Source organism: Scyliorhinus canicula, chromosome 15 (assembly GCF_902713615.1).
Source record: "Scyliorhinus canicula chromosome 15, sScyCan1.1, whole genome shotgun sequence".
Taxonomy (NCBI): domain Eukaryota; kingdom Metazoa; phylum Chordata; class Chondrichthyes; order Carcharhiniformes; family Scyliorhinidae; genus Scyliorhinus; species Scyliorhinus canicula.
Window position 1 is genome coordinate 9,230,763 of NC_052160.1, and position 21,665 is coordinate 9,252,427.

General features: G+C 42.9%; 1 protein-coding gene across 5 annotated transcripts in view; it reads left to right on the forward strand.

Moving 5' to 3' along the window:
- Positions 1–7,241: 7,241 nt before the first annotated feature.
- Positions 7,242–21,665, forward strand: part of cramp1 (cramped chromatin regulator homolog 1) — a 55,584-nt gene continuing 41,160 nt past the window's right edge. The window contains exons 1-2 of one of the 5 annotated variants that reach the window (XM_038819759.1): positions 7,242–7,360; positions 11,620–11,900. In XM_038819759.1, coding sequence (XP_038675687.1) covers positions 11,621–11,900 — 280 coding nt within the window. In that variant the 5' untranslated portion in view covers positions 7,242–7,360; position 11,620. The other 4 variants (XM_038819763.1, XM_038819761.1, XM_038819762.1 and 1 more) reach the window with 4 other exon arrangements.

Genomic DNA, 21,665 nt, shown 5'->3' on the forward strand with positions numbered 1-21,665 from the left:
GTCCATGCACCAAATTGGGATGATACTGGTTTGGTCGGAGGTTGTTGGCCTCCATTCTTGACTTAGACTCACATCAGCTAATTTTGGATGGGCAGTTTAAACTGTGTTCTAGATCCAAAGTTGGGTCAATCAAGGCTCAAGTCTCTGGCATCATCTGGGTGTCGAAGGCACTGTTAGCTTTTATGGAAAAGATGGGAGTGGGCGGCAGATCCGTAGCACTTTTTTTGTACCCGAGGGAGAAGGATCTTTCTTTTTTTTCCCCATGTCCATCAGGTTTACTCAGGGATTGGCTTTTTTCTGGTGGGTAGGTCCCTTCTCCCCTGGGTGAAGAGGGCGGAGTATTCAGCGATTGTGATTTCAGACCATGCTCCACACTTTGAGAACTTGGTCTTAGAATCAGGTCCCTCTCAGCGCCAACCATGGAGGTTGGATACAGCATTGTTAGCGGTGAAGGATTTTGCAAAAGTATATCCTCCGCCACTGAGTTTTACAAGAGCGAGTCTATCTCACCCTCTACGCTATGGGTAGCTCTTAAGGTGGTTATTGGGGGTGGGGGGGGGGAAATGATCTCCTGTAAAGCACAGATGGAAAGGGCTGTGAGGGTGGAATGACAGGGGCTGGTGGACTCCATCCTTGAGGTGGATTATCAGTACTCGCTTGACCCTTCCCCAGAGTTGCTTGCGAGCAGGGAAAAGCTGCAGATGTAATTTGAATTGTTATCAACAGGGAAGGTGGTGAGTCAGCTGCAGCACTCGAAGAGGGTATATACAGGGAGGAGGCCAGTCACCGTTTAGCTCATCAGCTGAGGGCAGGCGACTTCCTGGGAGATTATACAGATTAGGGACTCGGGTGGCAATTTGGTTTCTGTCCAATCTTAAGTCAATACGGCCTTTGAAACATTCTATAGGGATCTTTATAGATCGATGCCGCTAGAGGAGTGTTCGATCATGTCGGAGTTTTTAGATGGATTGTCCTTCCCATTGGTGGAGAGAAAAAGGTGGAAGGAGTTGGAATTTTTAGATTTTAAAAGGTATTGGGTTAATGCAGATGGGTAAAGCACCTGAGCTTGATGGATTGCCCATTGAGTTCTACAAGAAGTTTGCGGGTCAGTTAATCCCGTTAATATTGGACATGATCAGTGATTCCTTGTCCCGGGGTTCGTTGCCCGTTACACTTACACAGGGTTCTAATTCTCTGATCCTGACGAAGGACAAGGACCCTACGGAACATGGGTGGTTTTGACCCATGTCATTTTTGAACGTGGACGCTAAGTTACTTGTGAAGGTGTTGCCGCTGCAATTGGAGCCCTGCCTCCCAGAGGTGATCGCGGCAGACCAGACAGGCTTCTTTAAGGGTCGGTAATTGTCGGCCAACATACATTGGTTGTTAAATATTGTTCTTTCCCCCTCTCCTGTCTCCTCTGCCTGAACCAGAGGTGATGGTATCCATGGATGCCAAAAAAGCGTTTGCTAGAGTGGAGTGGGGATATCTCTTTGAGATCCGTGGGAGGTTTGGTTTGGGGCAAAGTTCATATCTTGGATTCTGTTACTGTATAGGGCCCCCATGGCTAGTGTTCGCACTAATTCCTTGAGCTGGGGGTATTTTTGTTGACCAGGGGGACGAGGCAGGGATGTCCACTGTCACTATTTCCTTTTACTTTAGCGATTAAACCATGCTAATCGTGTTGAATCTGCTGATATGTGGAAAGAGATAGGTCAGGGACTGAGGGAACAGAGAGTGTCTTTGTACACAGGTGATCTGTTTCGATCATAGAATTGACAGTGCAGAAGGAAGCCATTCGGCCCATCGAGTCTGCACCAGCTCTAGGAAAGAGCACCCTACCCAAGCCTACACCTCCACCCCATCCCCAGAACCCAGTTACCCCACCCAACACGAAGGGCAATTTTGGACACTAAGGACAATTTATCATGGCCAATCCACCTAACCTGCACAAACCTAACCTAACCTAATCGCACTCATACGTTCTGGTCACATCCCACGATGTGAAGCTTTTGGGTCTCCTTCTCCGACACCACGTCCGAGGTCCTTAATGTCGAACCGTAGAGGCTTGTCCGCCGGCTGCCATTCTCGGGGTCTCGGACTCACCCCCGGCGCAGACGGGGGGGGGGGGGGGGGGGGGAGGGCGAAGGCGGACGTCCTCGCCTTTGCCTCGTTAATAGCCCAGAGAGCTCTGCCTGGGTGGAGGGTCCTCGTCTCCGCCTCGTGCCTCGGCCTGGTTGGGTGACCTTATTTTTAAATCTGGAGAAGGTCAAGTACACCGTGAGGGGGTCGGTCAAGGCGTCCGACCCGAGATGGCAGTTGTTGAGGGGGTTTATAGGTTATGGTCAGTGGCGGACTGGTGTCACAGGGTGTCAGCTTTCCTGATGGCAAGTGGGCCCCTGATGAAGTGGGCCCCCTATATCAAATAAAAATGCAATAAAGAAACAAACACAGACAACTGTTTTAGTAATAAAAAGGAATAAGAAGAAAAAGAGAACAGGACACAAATAAGCAGTGCATGAAAAGGAACGAAGCAGGGGAGGTAGTGGAAGGATGTGGAATAGGGGGGCCCGGGTCGGGCATAATTAAGGAAATTCCATGTTTTCAGCAAGAGTGTGTGAATTTAAAGATAAAGTTACAATTCGTGATTTGAGATGGTCGTCAACTTCAAAGGATATCAAGCAGTAGTCTTGGTTCAGCCGGTACATCGGTCCGGGGCCCGGGGAGCCAAGAAGGGGCCCATGAATCTCTGAAGGGCCCTTAAAAATTATAATTAATTAGATAAATAAATCTCCAACTTCTTTCCTGAGATTTGTATTCTAACTTAATAAAACATAATTGTTTTTAAAAAGAGCAATACCAAATAAAAATGCAATAAAGAAACAAACAAATAATCACACGGTGTATGAAGGAACGAAGCAGTGTTAAACAGATGTGAAAAGGAGTGGGGTGGGTGGGGGGGGGGGGGGGGGGGGGGGGGGTGGTTCACCCGGGTCGGACATAGTTGGAAATCCACGTTTTCAGCAAGAGTGTGTGAATTTAAAGATAAAGTTACAGTTCGTGATTTGAGATGGTCGGCAACTTGAAAGGATATCAAGCAGTACATAGGGTCATGAGGTCACCGAAAAGGAGAAGCGGTACCTTTGACCGTGAATCATGAGGTCAAAGATATTGAAGTGATAAGCCATGATCGGTAAACTCAAAGGGTTGCGACTTGTAACACTACACTGGTATCAAACTGGACATGTTAACTTTGGTCGTGGGACCATTCTTAATGTCTTACTATAGTCAGACCAAACTTCTAAGTTTCAACAGTTGTCTCAGTTGCTTGCTGGTGTGAACACTGGACAGTGGATTGTCTCCTCTTCTGAAGCTGCATAGGCCACAGTAGTATTGACTAATGAACATAGCCTATTGAAGTGTAAGTAACTTATTTTATATTTTTTATCAAGTAGGGGTTTATCTGGCGTTCCTTCAAGTTATTCTTGCAATCATCAACATTCATTTTTCCCAATGTGGGCTATTTTTAATTAAGTTTTTATTTCAGGAATATTACCCCTAACAGCATGGAAAAGAAAAAGCATAAATCTGGGTCACTAAAACGCAAAGAACAAAAAGAAGCAGAAAGGAAGGGATCAGCCAAGCGATGCAGGCCTATTACAGCGTTTATAATACCACAAGCACAATCCACATCAATATCCAGTTCTGCAACAAATAATCAAGAAGCAAGAAACAATGCTCATGGTGATGATGCAATGACATGCGAGTTACAAGAACAGAGAAGAGCTACTTTGAATGTAGAGACAAATACAAGTGCATCCATTACTAATCAACCCAGGCCCAATATTTCTTCTGGCTTCCTTGTTCCGGTATCTGTACTGCCTGTAGTTGCAACATCTGAACACATAGCTTCAACTAGTGACAGGGAATCAGATATTCCTTCAAGCATAAATGACTTGGTTTCTGAAGCACATCCTGTAAATGAACAAACGCAAGAAAATGAAAGATCAATTACTGGAATCTTCCAATATCCATCACAAGCAAAGCTAAAACAGTTTTTTGCTGAACATCCACTTCAGCCACTTGATGATCTGCCATTTGATGCTCGTTTGTATGAGAGGAAAATTATGAATGACTCAGTCCCAAGAAAATGGCTAACATATAACAAAGAAAATAGATGCTTATATTGTTCATACTGCTTAGCCTTTGCGTTTCCCAACACTTGTAATCCATCACCCCTTGTACGTGGCTTTAGTGACTACAGGCATATTAGCCAGAGCTTGACTTTACATGAATCGACAACAACACATGTCAGAAATGCTGAGCAATATATCAGTGTGGTTAATGATGGCACCTTAGATAAATTTTTTGCAGCATCACTAATAAAAAGGAAAGAAGAAGTATTGAAGCAGAGGATTGTCATGAGGATTATAGACATCATAAAGATGTTAGGCAAGCAAGCACTTCCTTTTCGAGGGTCACAGAAATGAATCGGCCTACACTCTAGATAACGAGGCTCTGAATCATGGCAATTTTTTAGCTACAGTGCAGTTGATGGCAAAAAATGACCCCATTATGACAGCTCACATTTCTGCAGTGCAAAAGAAGTCAAAACAAAGAATCAAACGATTAGAGCAACAAGGAAAGGCTCAAAGTAAAGGCCGTGGTGGACTTGTTACATACCCAAGTAAAACAACTATAAACATGTTAATCAAAATTATGAAGAATATGATACAAGAAAGAATTAGTCATGAAGTTTCTCAAGCAAAATATTATTCTATTCAGGTTGATTCAACACAAGATAATTCATCCATCGATCAGTTTAGCATTATTATTCGGTATGTGCTTAAAGGTATTATCTGTGAGCGACTACTTTCAGTTGTGCCAAGTAATGATGGTACAGGACAGGGACTTATTGATCTATTGATTGAAACATTGCAACATCTTAAAATTGACCCCCAAAAATGTTTATCTGATAGCACAGATGGTGCTGCAAGCTACCATGGCGAGTATAATGATTTACAAAGTAAAATTGCTGATGTGGCTGATCAACATGTTCATATATGGTGCTATGCCCATGTCTTGAATTTGGTGATAACTGAAACAACAAAATGTTGTGTGCCTGCAGTTTATTTTTTCAATTTGCTCCAGAATATAGCAACTTTTGTGAAAGCATCATACAAGAGAGTGGCTGTATGGATAGAAGTTGTTGGAAAACATCTAGGACAAGAAAAAATGAAACGATTAAAGCTAATTGGTGAGACCAGATAGTCAGGAAAATCCAATGCAGCAACAACTATATTTGGACGTTTTGATGATGCCGCTGCCAGTACTTTCGTAAATCTATTGACATGTTTATCAATGATACAAGATTCAGAAAAGTTTGATGCAAAAACAAAACATGAAGCAAATGTTTTACTTCAAAGTCTTCTAAAGTTTGAAACCATATTGACAGCATTTACTTACTTGTATATATTTGAAACTACAAACCCGTTATCAAGTTATCTACAGACAAGTGGTTTAGATATGTTTACTGCATGGAGTTTGGTAGATTCAGCTACAACAAAGTTGAAGGAACAGACAAGAACATTTGATGACGTTCACAGCAAGGCTTTGGAATTTGTAAATAAATGTAATGACAGGATTTCACAGATGAATATGGATGAAAATCAAACATTGGAAATTGATGCATTGCAAACAGCATTGCCAGTTAAGAGGCAGAGGAAGAAGAAAAGAATGGCAGATGAGCTTATTGATGATGAAAGAAATTCCTCAGATTCTCTAGCTGATTTTCGAGTAAATGTGTTTAACCTAATAATGGATCGCATTGTCCAGTCACTAGAATCACGCTTTGTACAACACAAACAGTTGTATAAAGATTTGTCCTGCTTGGACCCAGCAAAGTTTAGAAGGGCCTTGAAGATGAAGTATTGAAAGGTATTATTAAGCTGTTTCCACAAATCAGCTGTTTCCACAAATCAGCAAAGATCAAGTAATATTGGAATTGTTTTCTTTTGCTTCAAACTTTGATGTATTAAAGCTATTGCTTAATGATGGTGAGAATATGGATTCCAGTTGCAACAATTGTAAAATTTGCAGCACTTGCCCATCGTGTGTACTAAAAATTCTGGCATCCAACAGACTTCATGACAAGGCATATGATAACCTTTATGAACTTTATAAAGTCATCTGCACACTATCAGTTACTCAAGTCCAATGTGAGAGGACATTTTCAAAGCTAAAGATCATAAAGACAAGGTTAAGAAATTCGCTGTCTGAGGAGAATTTGGAATCATACATGTTACTATCCATTGAAAAGGAATTGTTAGATGAATTGGATGCAGAAGCAATTATTGGCAGATTCGCACAATCATCTAGTGAACACAAACGATTGCTCTTAATATAGTGGACTGCATGCAATGCTCTATTGTGCTTTTGAACTGTCTGTTAATGTATAAATTGTGCAGTAAACTATTTAAAAATATCAACCAATTACTTAAAAAAAAATTTAAAATAAAAATTTAATTATAACATTGTGTTTACATTTGGTATCTACTGCCAGTAATATGTACAGTACATGTACACTGTAATTACTAAGAAATACACATTTGTTCCACAAAAGTTTTAATTGTACCCTTTTTTCCATATGTATTTAAAAACATTTTTATTGATTCGTTATGAAAATTAAATGATAGCATTGTAGTTGTGGGTGGGCCCCCTTTGTGTCCTGGCAACCAATATTTTTAGACCCAGTCCGCCACTGGTTATGGTCGTTGGGGGGGGGGAGATAGGTTTGGATGGGTTCAACTGTTGACTGTGCTCTTTTCATATTGTAAACTGAAGCATCCGTTTTGTATTATATTGTTAAATTTAAAAAATTTCAATAAAAATATTTTTTGATAACGAGGTGGCTGAAACAGTCTGACGGAAGCTGTGGGGAGGTTGAGCCAGTTGTGGTTGACAGTAGTTCCTTCAGTAATCAGCTGGAGGAGCTCTCAGCCCCGCTCCTCTCCTCAGCGCCGGCCCGGGTCACTGAACTCTCCCCACCGTCTTCAACCGCCTGTGGGCGGCCCAGGCCCTCTGATTGGTCGCTGCCCCTGTCACTCAGCCACCCTGACCTCCGACCCGGAAACAGAGGTGAGGCTGGGGGGGGCGGCGAGTCTCTGATTGGCCCGGAGCCGCCAACCGTTGCCAAGGGCGCTGTTGACATCACGTGCCCCCCCGCCGGGCGGCCAATGGCGAGCAGAGGCCGCCTGGCGCGCGCTGGACGCCGAGCGAGGCGGCGGCGGCGGCGGCGGCTGGATGTGTGCAGGAGGATGTGAGCCGAGAGAGGGTGGGAGAGCGAGGCCCCGGCGGCAGGGTAAGGAGCGGCGGTGTCCGACCTGGGCCGGCTCCCGGGTACGTGCGAGGCACGGAGCAGGGCGGGCGGACGGAAGGGAACAGGCCCAGCCACCCCGTCACAGGCAGACTGGGCCCCGGAAATCCGCAGCTTTCCTTCGCCCGCTCCCTTCATCAGAACTGCCCCCCCCCCCCCTTTCACCGGCTAACCCCCCACCACCACCCTTCAACGTGGAACCCCCCCCCCCCCCCCCATCACCAGGCACCCCCCCCCAATCACCAGGCATCCCCCCCCCAATCACCAGGCATCCCCCCCCCCAATCACCAGGCATCCCCCCCCATCACCAGGCGCCCATTAACAGGCACCCCCCCCCCCATCACCAGGCACCCCCCCCCCCCATCACCAGGCACCCCCCCCCCCGATCACCAGGCACCCCCCCATATCACCAGGCACACCCCTCCCATCACCAGGCACCCCCCCCCCCATCACCAGGCACCCCCCCCCCCATCACCAGGCACCCCCCCCATCACCAGGCACCCCCCCCCCCATCACCAGGCACCCCCCCATCACCAGGCACCCCCCCCCATCACCAGGCACCCCCCCCCCCCCCCATCACCAGGCACCCCCCCCCCATCACCAGGCACCCCCCCCCCCATCACCAGGCACCCCCCTCCCATCACCAGGCACCCCCCCCCCCCCCCAATCACCAGGCGCCCCCAACCCATCCCCAGTCCCTCATTCTTCACCAGGCACCCCACTCCCTCCATTCACCTGGCAGCTCCCCGACCCTTCAGGCATCTCTCACTTCACTAGGCATCTCTCCCTTCTCTTCACCAGGCATCTCTCCCTTCTCTTCACTAGGCATCTCTCCCTTCTCTTCACTAGGCATCTCTCCCTTCACTTCACCAGGCATCTCTCCCTTCTCTTCACCAGGCATCTCTAACTTCTCTTCACCAGGCTTCTCTAACTTCTCTTCACCAGGCATCTCCTCTCCCCTTCCCCCCCCCCCCCCCCCCCCCCCCCTCCAGACCGTTCCGCTTTCCCCTCTCCGGAATATACATCCACTAGTTGGAATAATTCCACCTTATTTTAACCTTAGGATGTGTTGTCACGGATCTCACTCCCCGGTTTGCTGTGTGTACCAACAAGCTTCTTGGTGTTGTGTAATGTACAGATGGATGAATTTTATTGCCTGTCAAGCTTTTCAAGTTGTAGCTTCTGGTAATGCAGTGGCGTCTCTGAAACTAGATTTAATTAGCAGTTGTATTCAGATCTATTTACTTGATGAGGGAAGTGTGACATTTCGTGTGTATGCAGTTTGAGCTCAGAAAAACACCATAAGGTGACCCTAGTAATGAGGTGTTGTATGTATAATGTAGATATGATCCCAATAAGAATCTGAGCCAGGCTTAAGAATAATGACACTTGCATCTCTTTATACTTCACCTAATAAATTACAGCACAGAGAACTGTGTTCTGGAAATTACAAGATCTTATGGTATGAAATACCATATGTAAGAATGATTAAATTATTGTGTGGGTATCTGTGATGTTAAATCATTAAGTTTTTGTTATGATCTGAGGTTGACTATCTTCAATGTAATTGAGGGTTGACCTGTTTTATTTATAGATAACAAACATCGCATTCTATTGATACCTGTACTGTAATGGTAGTGAATACGAAGTGTTACTAATTCTTCAAGTATTCCACGTGATATCAGCCATGATTGAATGGCGGAGCAGACTCGATGGGCCAAGTGGCCTAATTTTGCTCCTATGTCTTATGGTCTTATGATATTTTAAGTTGTATGATGCCTTTTAACTTGTATCTTAGCTGTGTGAATGAGCAAAGATGGTAGAAATATAAGCTGGGGAGTCGATATACTAACTGGGAAAACATGATAATTTTAGCTTGAAATAGAAACAGAAAATGCTGGAAAAACTCATCAGATCTGGCAACATCTGTGGGGAGAGAAACAGATTTAACGTTACCAGCCAGTATGACTTCTTCACAGCGGTTTTAGCATGGTTGGTGAGGTTGTACAATTATAAATGAGTTGCGAGTGCTTTACACATGAGAAGCATGATCTGGGTCAGTACTTAAGGATCAGCTGAGCTCAGGAGTATTTTTGTAGCCAGAACTGACTTGACAGAAGATTTAGAGCTGGAATGACTTGTGTGTCAATTTGGGAAAGGACATGGTGTCAACCAGAATAGGGAAAGATACTGAATGTTTGGTCTGGGGTTGAGATGAAAGCTTGCCTGTGTGTCTCTTGTATAGTAGCTGGTGAGTTATCAGTTATTTTGCTGTAGATATTTGCCAGACCTTTTTACAGGAAAGTACTAGGATTACACTGGGAGAACATTTTGATAGTCTCCCTTTACTCTCTGAACAAATGTTTTAAATTTATTTGTAGATTTCTGTGACTATTTCATGATGTCGATCTTTGGTGTGAAAAAGTATAATAGTTTAAATATAATTTCTTAAACCACTAATAGTCCAGCCAATTTGGCTATATGTTCTAATGTGCATTTAACTGTTTGAGAGGTGTGCAAACATTGCAGTAATTTACAGGGCATTACATATATTATAACTGGATCCTAAATTCGACTGCAAAACTATGAACTTTTAAAATTCTGTAATATACGGATGCAGTAGTAAGTTTTTATGCAGGGGGAATGTTGTATTCCGTTATATTTTTAAACCAACAATACTCACTTATAAATTACAATTGACAACCTACTTTATAATGATCTTGATTTAATAAGAAACATTTTGTGCAACCTAAAACATATCTGTAGCAGCATTAAAATGTTATATACAACTTGAGTAGTTTCTTGCTGGATATAACATTTCTTGAAGGGCAGTGTTTTCTCGAATGTCGTTTCCTTGTAACGTGGAACGCTGATCCTTGACTTTTTCTGTTTGGACGTTGCAGGATAAATAGCTGTTAAGTAAAAGGATGAAAGTGTATTTTTTTTGCATTGGGTTTGGGTTTTTGGATAATGGCACTTTGTTTACTGGTGTTATCATTTTCAGACAGAGAGAGCACCAAAATTGTTTACGTTGAAAGTGGGCGGCAGAAACAGTCCAGGGTATGGCACTACTACTTGAATGTTTGTTTGTTCCCAATTTCAACAAAAAATAAGCTGTCGGCAAAAACATCCGAAGAACAAACTTCTGTAAAATCTGCCAAAAGGTTTTTTAAAAAAAGGATTAATCCCCCCACAAAAAAAATGAAAGGGGACAACCTGCAGGAGAGAGGTCTGAGATCAATCAGCCAGCTTCGAGAGGAGTTTGTGCTGATGTGGAGGGTTTTGTTTTAAGCTGGTGTGTGTTGTGTTCCTGAACTACCTCAACAAGATACGTCCTTGGATAAACACGTCCAAGGTGTAAATGTTGGGGCTGCTGTTGGCAATGATGTGTACCCCATCCCAGGGCAGATTGTTGTGCTGAAGTTTGGGGAACAGCTGTGGTGACGTAGCGAGCAAAGTTCAGAGAGAGGGAGAGAGAGAGGGGAGTTGGTGACATTTGTGTTCTGGATTCGTTGCTGTCGAGAGAGGAGGGGAAGCCAGCCTTGTCTTTGGAACTCCTGGTGGCCCCTTGCCTGGGAGATGGTTTGAAGAGTCTGGAGCTGCTGTCCCCCTGCACACCTTGTATTGTCTTGAGGCTTGAGGAGGAAGAAGAGAAGAGAAGAAGGGGAGTGAGTGAGGGTGAGAGTAACAGTCACTTTATTTAAAATGAAGCTGCAAGTATGAGCCTTTGGCCGCCGTGCCCATGGTGAGGAGGAAGGAGACAGTCTCGGCTGCCGAGGACAGCCGGAATGGGTAGGAGAGAAGGCAGGGAAAAGGTGGGGGGAAGGCAAGGAAAGCCGCTTGGCGGAGAGTTTGGGGAGGTTTCGCCAGCTCCCGGCCGACATGTCGGAGTGGGGAAGGAGAGGAAGACACTGCCGCCGACCCGCGGCTCTCTCTCACCCCACCTCAGAGTGGGCAAAAAGGGAGAGACCCCCATCCCTCCCTCCCCACCTCCCAGACTGCTCCAGCTTCAGGACCCCCGAGCTGGAAGCCGACAAGGCAGGGTTTTCAGCGGGTGGCTGCGGGACAGCGATCAGGAGGTGGCGGGGGGAGAGAGAGAGAGAAAAACAACGGCGGCCATGTTGGAAAAAATGTTTACAGCTGCAAGTTGTGAGGCTGGAGAAATGTGGCATTTAAATAGGCTTTTGGGGGGGTTGTTGGACTGATTTTCCCCCCTGTTTTGTGTCCCCTCTCCCCCCCCCCAGGATGACGGCGAAATGCGGGGAAGTGAACAGCGACGAGGGGCTGAGGAGATTGTGCAAACGGCCCGGGGAAGAGGAGAGTGCTGAAGGAGATGGGGAGAGTGAAGAAGGAGGCAACAGCAGCTCTCAACACAACACAAAGAGAGAAGACCCGTTAGCAACCTCCACCAGCCCAGACCAACACCACTTCTTGAGATCCAGTGTCAGGCCCCCCAGCAAGAGGTTAAGGAAAGATTCGTCTGCTTCGAATGGCACCAGCGGCTTTCAAAACAATAAAGGAAAAGGTAAAAACGATGGCTCTTACTATTCAGATTTGGTGGCATCAAACACATTACACTCCTGTGAGGGGGAAACAGTTATCTGCCTGGCTCTTTCAAATAATTCCCTTTTGTGAAATATTTCAAAGATTTTTTTAAAGATTAGAAGTAGTTTTCAGTATATGTTAATTCATACATTATGTGTGAATATATGACCAGCAATTGTTGTTAGCTTCCCTTAGCTCACTGCCTTGCACTGGAAGCCACTTAAGGAATAACATTTAATCCTCTTCACTGGAACAGCTATATTCTAGTTTATGTGTATACTTTAATTCCCAACAAAATTATCTACATGTATGCATGTTCTTTTATAGGTGAAGTTAACAAAGTAGTGCACCACAACACATCACTTGCTTTTCCAATGAGCAGCAGACCAAGTCTAAAGTATAATGTGAATAAGAGGCTGATCTATGAACAGTAGATACCAGGACACTGGTGACTCTCACTGCAATTTTTATTTAACTTGCTGTTCCACAATGGTGCATTTTTCACATTATCTCAATTCAGAAAAGTGTCTCAAATCTGGATGCCATTTGCAAGTGCAACCTTGAAGTGCATACATACTACATCATATTCTTTGATTCATTAACTCAGGCTAGTGCATGTAACTAGTGGATAATTTCCTGTATTTTGTTAATGCAACTGTTGATTGTAATATTTTAGTTCCTTCATTACCATATTCATAACAGCATAAGAACGAGGAGCATGAGTAGGTCATCTGGCCTCAAACCTTCTCCGCCATTCAATAAGATCATGGCTGATCTTTTTGTGGACTCAACTCTACTTAGTGCCCGCTCACCGTCGCCTTTTATTCCTTTACTATTCAAAACTCTATCTACCTTTGCCATAAAAACATATAACAAGGTTGCCTCAACTGCTTCACTGGGCAGGGAATTCCACAGATTCACGACCCTTTGGATGAAGAAGTTCCTCCTCAACTCAGTCCTAAATCTGCTACCCATTATTTTGAGGCTGTGTCCCCTAGTTCTGGTTTCACCCGCCGGTGGAAACAACCTCCCTGCTTCTATCCTATCTATTCCCTTCATAATTTTCTGTGTTTCTATAAGATCCCCCCCACTCATTCTTCTAAATTCCATTGAGTATAGTCCCAGTCTACTTAGGCTCTCCTCACAAGCCAATCCTCTGAACTCCGGAATCAACCGTGAATCTCCCCTGCACACCCTCCAGTGCCAGTGCATCATTTCTCAAGTAAGGAGACCAAAACTGTACACAGTACTCCAGGTGTGGCCTCACCAGCACCCTATACAGCTGCAACATAACCTCCCTGCTTTTAAACTCCATCCCTCTAGCAATGAAGGACAAAATTCCATTTGCCTTCTTAATTACTTGCTGCACCTGCAAACCAACGCTTTATGATTCATGTATTTCCTACACAAGACATTTTTACCACCCATGACATACTGACAACATATTTAGTTATTCAACTTGTTAAAGAAATTAATTGATTATGTATATCAACAAATGGCTGCAAGTAAATCATCAGGATTTTATTCGTACAATCATAGAATAGTTACAGTGCAGAAGGGAGGCCATTTGTACATTCTGTGCTGACCCTCTGAAGAAGTAATTTACTACTGCCATTCCTCTGTATTTTTCCTGTAGCCTTGCAATTTTTTCCTTTTCAGATAATGATTCAATTCCTTTTTGAAAGCCTTAATTGTCCCCACACACTCGTGCAGTGCGTTCTAGATCCTAACTAGTTGCTGCATGGAGAAGGTTTTCCTCATGAAGCCATTGCTTCTTTTGCCAATTCCTTGGAATCGTTGCACTCTTGTTCTCAACAGTGTCTCCCTGTTTAATTTGTCCAAATTTCCTTTCCACCTCTTCAAAGAAATAATCTCAACTTCTCCAATCTATCTATGTAACTGCAGTTCTTCATCTCTGGAACAATTCTCAAGAATCTTTTCCACGCCCTCTCTAATGCCTTCAAATCCTTTCTAAATTTTGGTGCCCAGAACTGGACACGATACTCCATTTGAGGACCATCCACTGTTTTGTACAGATTTCATGCACCTTCTTTGCTTTTGTACTGTATGTCCCTATTGATAAAGCCCAGGATGTTGTGTGCTTTATTAACTGCTCTCTCAACCTGTCCTGCCACTTTGCTCCTAGAACATAGAGTGCAGAAGGAGGCCATTCGGCCCATCAAGTCTACACTGACCCACTTAAGCCCTCACTTCCACCCTATCCCCGTAACCCAATAACCCCATCTAAACGTTTTGGTCACCAAGGGCAATTTATCATGGCCAATCCACCTAACCTGCACGTCTTTGGACTGTGGGAGGAAACCGGAGCACCCGGAGGATACCCACGCAGACACGGGGAGAACGTGCAGACTCCGCACAGACAGTGACCCAGCGGGGAATCGAACCTGGGACCATGGCACTGTGAAGCCACAGTGCTATCACTTGTGCTACCATCCTGTACCTCGTTTAGAATTATAGACTTTATTTTATTATTTCTGTGATCTTCCTACCGAAATGAATCACTTTACACTTCTCTGTATTGAATTTCATCTGCCACTTGTCCGCCCATTCCACCAAGCTGTACTCCGTTCAAGCCTTTTTTTCAGATCTGTGAAATTATTTGAATTTAATTTACTTTCTAATTCACCGCTGATCATCGGTTAAACTGCCCATGATAATCTTTAATCAAACGCACAGTTAAATTATTCAGATATAGTTTATTCAGTTGATTTCTATTTTTACTTCATTTGCAACTTCAGGGATTACTTTGCTTTGGTGCATTCTAGTTGAATATCACCGCTAACTTGGATTTATTTAATTTAAGAATGTTTGTTTCTTCTGAAATAAATTGCAAACAGTTCAAGCATTACAACTTGTCGTTTCAATTAGAGCAATACTTAGCTGTTCAACTGAAGAGCAAGTTGAGTGTATCCAGCGTTCTTAAGTAATGGCCTGAGTTGTTGCATCATTTTCATTCATCTGCATTTGAACACCTGAAGCATCTCAAGATGATTATTTTCAATTGCATTGATTTTGCTGAAGTTTACGTTCTTCAGGGTGTTTCAGGATACTCTTTTGGATCCTCATGAACTGTATTGAATGTTAATGCACCTATGGAGTATACAATTGTTATTTTTTTTAACAAGTTGAATAACCAAATATGTTGTCAGTTGTCAGTAGGGCCTCACGGTAGCATGGTGGTTAGCATCAATGCTTCACAGCTCCAGGGTCCCAGGTTCGATTCCCGTCTGGGTCGCTGTCTGTGTGGAGTCTGCACGTCCTCCCCGTTTGTGCGTGGGTTTCCTCCGGGTGCTCCGGTTTCCTCCCACAGTCCAAAGATGTGCGGGTTAGGTGGATTGGCCATGCTAAATTGCCCGTAGTGTAAGGTTAATGGGGGGATTGTTGGGTTACGGGTATACGGGTTACGTGGGTTTAAGTAGGGTGATCTTTGCTCGGCACATCGAGGGCCGAAGGGCCTGTTCTGTGCTGTACTGTTCTATGTTCTATGTTCTATATCATGGGTGATAGAAAGAGGTAGTAATTATTGAAGCCAGGAAGGACTTTAAAATATATGAAATGTACACTGCAAGCAAACATCTCCAACAATGATATTTCTATTCTGGTGATAGGAACCCCATATGAAATCCATGTTATGTTCCATACTCTTGCTTGACAGCCTATTTTTTTTTTTTGCAAAGTGATCATCTATGTTATCTTACTCAATTTCGCAATCATTATGCAACATAAATTACAGCCTTGCAATCGCTTGCTTATATTCATTCATTTTACATCATTGCGTTATGGTATAATTGTGGTTCTATAGCACTTTAGGGAAACGTGAATTTGATACTTTAGTTGAATGTTGGAAATAGGAACAATTAAATCAATTGCCAATGTTTTTACATATTCCAAGTATTCCAGGATTGTTATTCTGTTTTGAAGAATAAAAAGTTACTTGTGACTTGCAGTAAAATAAATCAAACTCTTTCCTGTAGAATCAATCATTCATCCTCTTGAGTAATGTCAGCATTTTGTGATTGGCATTTGTGTTGTGTCATCATTACAGCAGTTACTTATTTGACATGTTGGGTCACTAACTCAACAATTGTAGTTTAGCGCTGTCAGTTACTCACAGATATTGCATAGAATTTGTAACACAAAAACAGATAATTCTGCCCAACTGGCCTACATTATTGATTATGCGCCATCCTTTACCTTTTCCAACCCTGCTCCCACATTCCTCTATTCCCTTCTACTTTATGTATGCACTGAGCCTCCCCCCTCCGCCCACTTTAAGTGACTCAATGTCATCTACATTTTAACTGCTCCACGTGACAGTGAAGTCCACGTTTTGTCTCTTCCAGAGAAAATAATCCCAACCTGTTCAACCTTTCCTGATACTCCCAATTTTAGTAACATCCTTGTAAATCATTTCTGCATTCATTATAGAGATCAGAATAACACACAGTACTTTGCATGGTCTAACCAGGGGTTTGCGTAAATTTAACATCACCTTCCTGTTTCTTTACAAATGCACATCAGTACACTTTATGGCCTGCGCAACATGTGCTGCTATTCTTAGTGATTATGTGCCTGTAATCCCAGATCCCTTTGCTGCTCTAGCCCATCTAGTTTCTTAATTACAGTTTTATTTCTGGTTTTGTTTTTCATGTTTGTTCTTGCTCTCATTCTCTCTCTCTCTCTCTCTCTTCTTCCCCCCCCCCCCCCCCCACCATCTCATTAAGAAACTGATTTTAAGTTGTGATGTGCAACGAAATGCATGTCACTTTATACTTACAGAATACAATATCCACTTTCAGAATAAGTGCATTAAATCCTCAAGCCATTGCGACGCATTCTGTTTAATTGCAACCCCTGTGTTTTGATTTTATTAATACAGTAGAAGCGCTTTTAATTGACCAAAGAAGCCAACATTTAGATGTGTAAGCACATGCATTCTCAAACACACTGTTGTTGCATCCCAATAGTTTAAAATTAAACAGTGTATTTAAATGTCCAATTACGTTAACATATGCTGACTTTACTGTGTTTATATTTTAATCAGTTCGTTCTCCTACCAGCATAAGACATACTACTGCCATTTCCAAGACAGTCAACCGAATAGCATCAAACAGTAATTGTTTCAAATGTAAACATATATGTGTGGCAATGGGAATTAAAGATGCTCCAGCTATAAAACCATAGTTTTGTTTATTAAGAGCTGCTGGATCCTTCCGTGGTGCCGTTTGTTGTGATGAATGAACCAGAGCTAAAGAATCTTTGACATTTATTCCAAAGCTGCTCAAATTTCAGATGAAGGCGAGCTTGCAAGATGTGCAAGTTTGTGCTTCTATTGCTACTGTATAAGCTGTTCTTCATTCCCTGGCTCCTGTAATGGGTTAACGTTCAAGAAAGCTACTGATGGATACCTTGAATACATGTTCTGGATTTCAGTCACTCTTTTAGAGACCTCCATGATCAATGTAGTGCACTCGTTAAATTTGGAAACCCTTCATTAAAATTATAGTTAGATTCCGTAACCATTAGATATGCACGCCTATTATTTATGTTCCTTAATTCAAGTTATTTGATAATTCACTCTGCTAAAGGAACCTATCAGTTTACTCTAGTGTTCCTGTTCGATTAGGCACGTTTGTGGCCTTGCAACAGCCTCAGAAATACCATTGTTTCTGCAGCCAAAAAAAGTAAAAATACTGTACCTTGGTAAAACTAGCTATACATAATTACTTTTCACAGGGGGCATTTGGTGTGAGAGTTTATAGTTTTATAGCCAGTCAGGTTTCTTTAGCTCCTACCTGTACTGCAGTATATACTAATTGAAAAGAAACTGCCCCTATTTTGAGCATTCAAGATTAAAATCCAATATTCGTTTGAACTGATTTTGTTTTTCACTGCTGACAACATGCATTCAGCGATGCACTAATGTGTAATTCATATCATGATTTTTGGCAGGAGCACATGGTTTGTAAACTGTATGTGGGTACAAACACATGGGTGCAACTCTGTGTTCACCATGTCTAAACATCAATGTTGCTTAGCATGTTCCAAGAATTTACACATTAGAATGAAAACCTGCTAATGCAGGTTGGATGTACATTCCATTTGAAATGGACTGTTTTCTTTCTTACTCTTTTTATACTAATCTCTCTCTCAATTTTATGTTTCACTTTCTAGGCTACATTACTGTTTCAGTTTTTGTATATTGCATGCAGTCTTTAATCTGAGAGTAATTAGGGAGCTGGGAAAGGCTCAGCCTTAAATATGATCTATCGGCAGAAACTCTGAAGTTTTATACTTTTATTATTGTTTATTTAAGTCTGAACATTTTTGCTGATAGAAATGCGTGATAGTACTGGATAATATTTGCATTTCCCTATCCATATTAGCATCAAACACCCTTGGCTAAAGTGTCACAAGAGTTGAAACAGAGTAAACCTTTTCTAATCTGCTACAATAATCTATTTTAATCTCAGTTGAGTGCTTTGTATGTTTGAATGTTTCCACCACTTCCCACTACCATTCTTATGGCTTCTCTTAATGAGACTCCCAATTTAATGTCTGTGTACTATGGCTCCAGGTAAGGTAACATGTCATCATATTCCCAGATGACCGTAGGCTGCTTTCCCCTTTGAGAAGGGAGAGCTGCTGACTGGTGGTGATTTAACCCGAGGATCACCACACCTCAGGCGAGGGACAAGGTTGAGAAGGTAGCCTTCGTGAGTAACCAGATGCTCTAGGAATTGGGTTGAGACCTGGGACCTTAACCGTTCATGTCGAAGGGAAGCTTTTGCATCTTTACTTGGGCCGTGTCCTCAAGATGAAAGAACAGTGTGATAATCACTGGCACTTCAGTGAAATGCCTTACACTGTTTTACTCCATTATAGGTTAAGTGCATTAAGTGCAAGTTGTTGTCATTGTTTGCCACCATAATTTTCTGGTTTCTGTTCAAAAATGCAGCTGACTAAAATGTCACTCTGCATTCACAGGTTAATTACACGTTTCTGCTGTTACTTAGTCTCGGCAAGAAGGCTTGCTTAGGTCTTGATAAAAGCTGTTTTCCTGCTGCAGTTGTAATTGTTTTTTTTTGTTGGTCCCTTGTATGACATCAACCTTTTGGTCTGAAAGTATCATAATACTGCTTATTGCAAAATAGCATATGTATTTTATATTTGAACAATAAACCATTACAGCAAAACATTCAATGCGGATATGGTAGCATATTGATTCTGTTACTAGATTGGTTAGCCAGAGGCCTGGACTGATAATGTGGAGACATGATTTCAAGCTCTGACATAGTTAATTTGGATTCAGTTAATTAAACACAGTCTGGAATAAAAAGCTAACATCAGGATTGGCGAATATGAAACTGCTGGATTGTCATTTAAATTATAAAAAAAAGTGAACTGATGTCCTATTGTGGAAGGAAATCTTCAATCCTTACCTGGCCTAGTCTTTATGAAACTCTAGACCATAGGAATATGGCTGACTTTCAGCAGTCCTCTGAGCTGGCCGAGCAAGCCACTCCGTTGAACCAAACCACTACGCGTGCAGGCATACAAGATGGTTGGTCACCACCATCTTCAGGAGGGAAATTAGGGATGAACAATAGATATTGGTCAAGCCAACGAAGCCCCTAATCTGTGAACGAATAAAGTAAATCCCTGATGTATATTTTTGACATATTTGGAAAAAGCTAAAAGGATATGTTCAATATATGATTTTTCTGCAGTGTTGTTCATAGAACATAGAACAGCACAGCACAGAACAGGCCCTTTGGCCCTCGATTTTGTGCGAGCAATGATCACCCTACTCTAACCCACGTATCCACCCTATACCCGTAACCCAACGATCCCCCCCCCCCCCCCGCCTTATTTTTTAGGACACTACGGGCAATTTAGCATGGCCAATCCACCTAACCCGCACATCTTTGGACGGTGGGAGGAAACCGGAGCACCCGGAGGAAACCCACGCACACACGGGGAGGACGTGCAGACTCCGCACAGACAGTGACCCAGCCGGGAACCGAACCTGGGACCCTGGAGCTGTGAAGCATTTATGCTAACCACCATGCTACCGTGCTGCCCTTTACTGGGTTTCTATTATAAGGCTAAAATATATATAGTAACATTTAGTGTAAAGGAAATAAGAAATTAGAAAAGTCCAAGAAATACAAACTCAAGGATACGATGAACAGCTGGTTGCAACCATCTGAAAGCAGATCTGGCAGGACCACACAAAGCACTGTTGGGTTCTGCTCTCATTTGCTCATCCTGGAATGCAAACATAACCCTCAGCTTATTTTCTCGATTGCAAACCCATTTTCCTAAACCCCTCTACTCTGTCTACAATCGAGACCAGCTGCCTGGGCAATATCCCTCCCTTTCAGTAGCCACTGGGCTAAACTGTTATCCTATTTGGGAAAATATCCAAACTTGAATGCCAATCAGTAATGATTTGAGATAAAGTAGGAATAATCTTTTGCTCATTTCAGATGCAGGCGGCTTTGTTTCTCATGTATACCTTTTAGTTTAATCAGCAGCACTGGAAACAGTCCTGGTGATCCGAATTTACAATCACCATCAACCTTCTTGAGGCCAGTATATTGTGATTTTTGGGGTCCAACTGATGTGATCTGAACAGAGCAAGGGCAGACAGGCCGTCCCAGATTCACTGTACTGTCTTTATGGAATTGAGATCCCTTCTTTATACTGTTTTGCTAACTGACTTTCATTAACACCATAGCCTCAGCTACAGCAGGACCATTTTTATTATGCCGATGTAAGATTCTGCAAATGCGGGAAATCTGAAAGAAAACTAGCAAGTGCTGGAAGCATGCAACAGGTCAGGCGGCATCTGTGGAGAGAGAAAAACGAGAGTTAACCTTTCATGGACTGGAAACGTCATCAACCTGAAATGTGATTCTGCTTCTCTCTTGACAGAATAAACCGATCTGCATGTTTCCAATTTTTTTTTTTGCCCTATTCCTTTTTTAATTGTTTGAGTGATGTTGTCATTTAATGCTGCCAGTGCTTCTACTTCATTATTTAACTTGTCTTGCTACAGCAGTATGAGATCTTCATTGGAAGATTTTGATCTGCCTTTACTTCCCTAATCCACTGTGTACCCCATTTAATCTAGCAAGCTGAAACAACTGGTGGAGATTGTGTCTTAATACAATTTTGTATCGGCTTCGCTGGACACCTCGGAAAGTTCTACAGATGCTGTAAAGTTTTGAATGCCCAAGTTTATTGTCATTGTGGCCATTTAGTTACACGGGGTATTTTGTGAGCCACATGAAGAATTTTAATGGCCCTGGAATTTCTACCTTTGTATGTCAGGCTGCAGACAGTTACGAACCTTGTGTGCTGATCAGGTTTTATGCAGCACTGGGTCATAGCTGAAGACCGGTCCCTTCTAAACTTCCAAGACTGCAAAATTCAATCAGGATAGATTGGGAAGCATGAGCAACTAAATTGCTTGGCCTTTGTGGCCAGGATTGCCAGAGTTTCATTTGTCAATAAGCTACAATTTGGAAATCCTTGCTGTAACCGCAATTCATTCTTTTCCTCACACATGGGATCAAATGTTAGTTTTTAAAGATTGGGAAAACAAAACAAATAAGCACTGGAAATGGTAACGGTGTATGTACAAAATTTAAAAGCAAAATATTGGGTATCTGAAACCAAAAGAGAGTGCTGGAAAAACTCAGCAAGTCTGACAGCA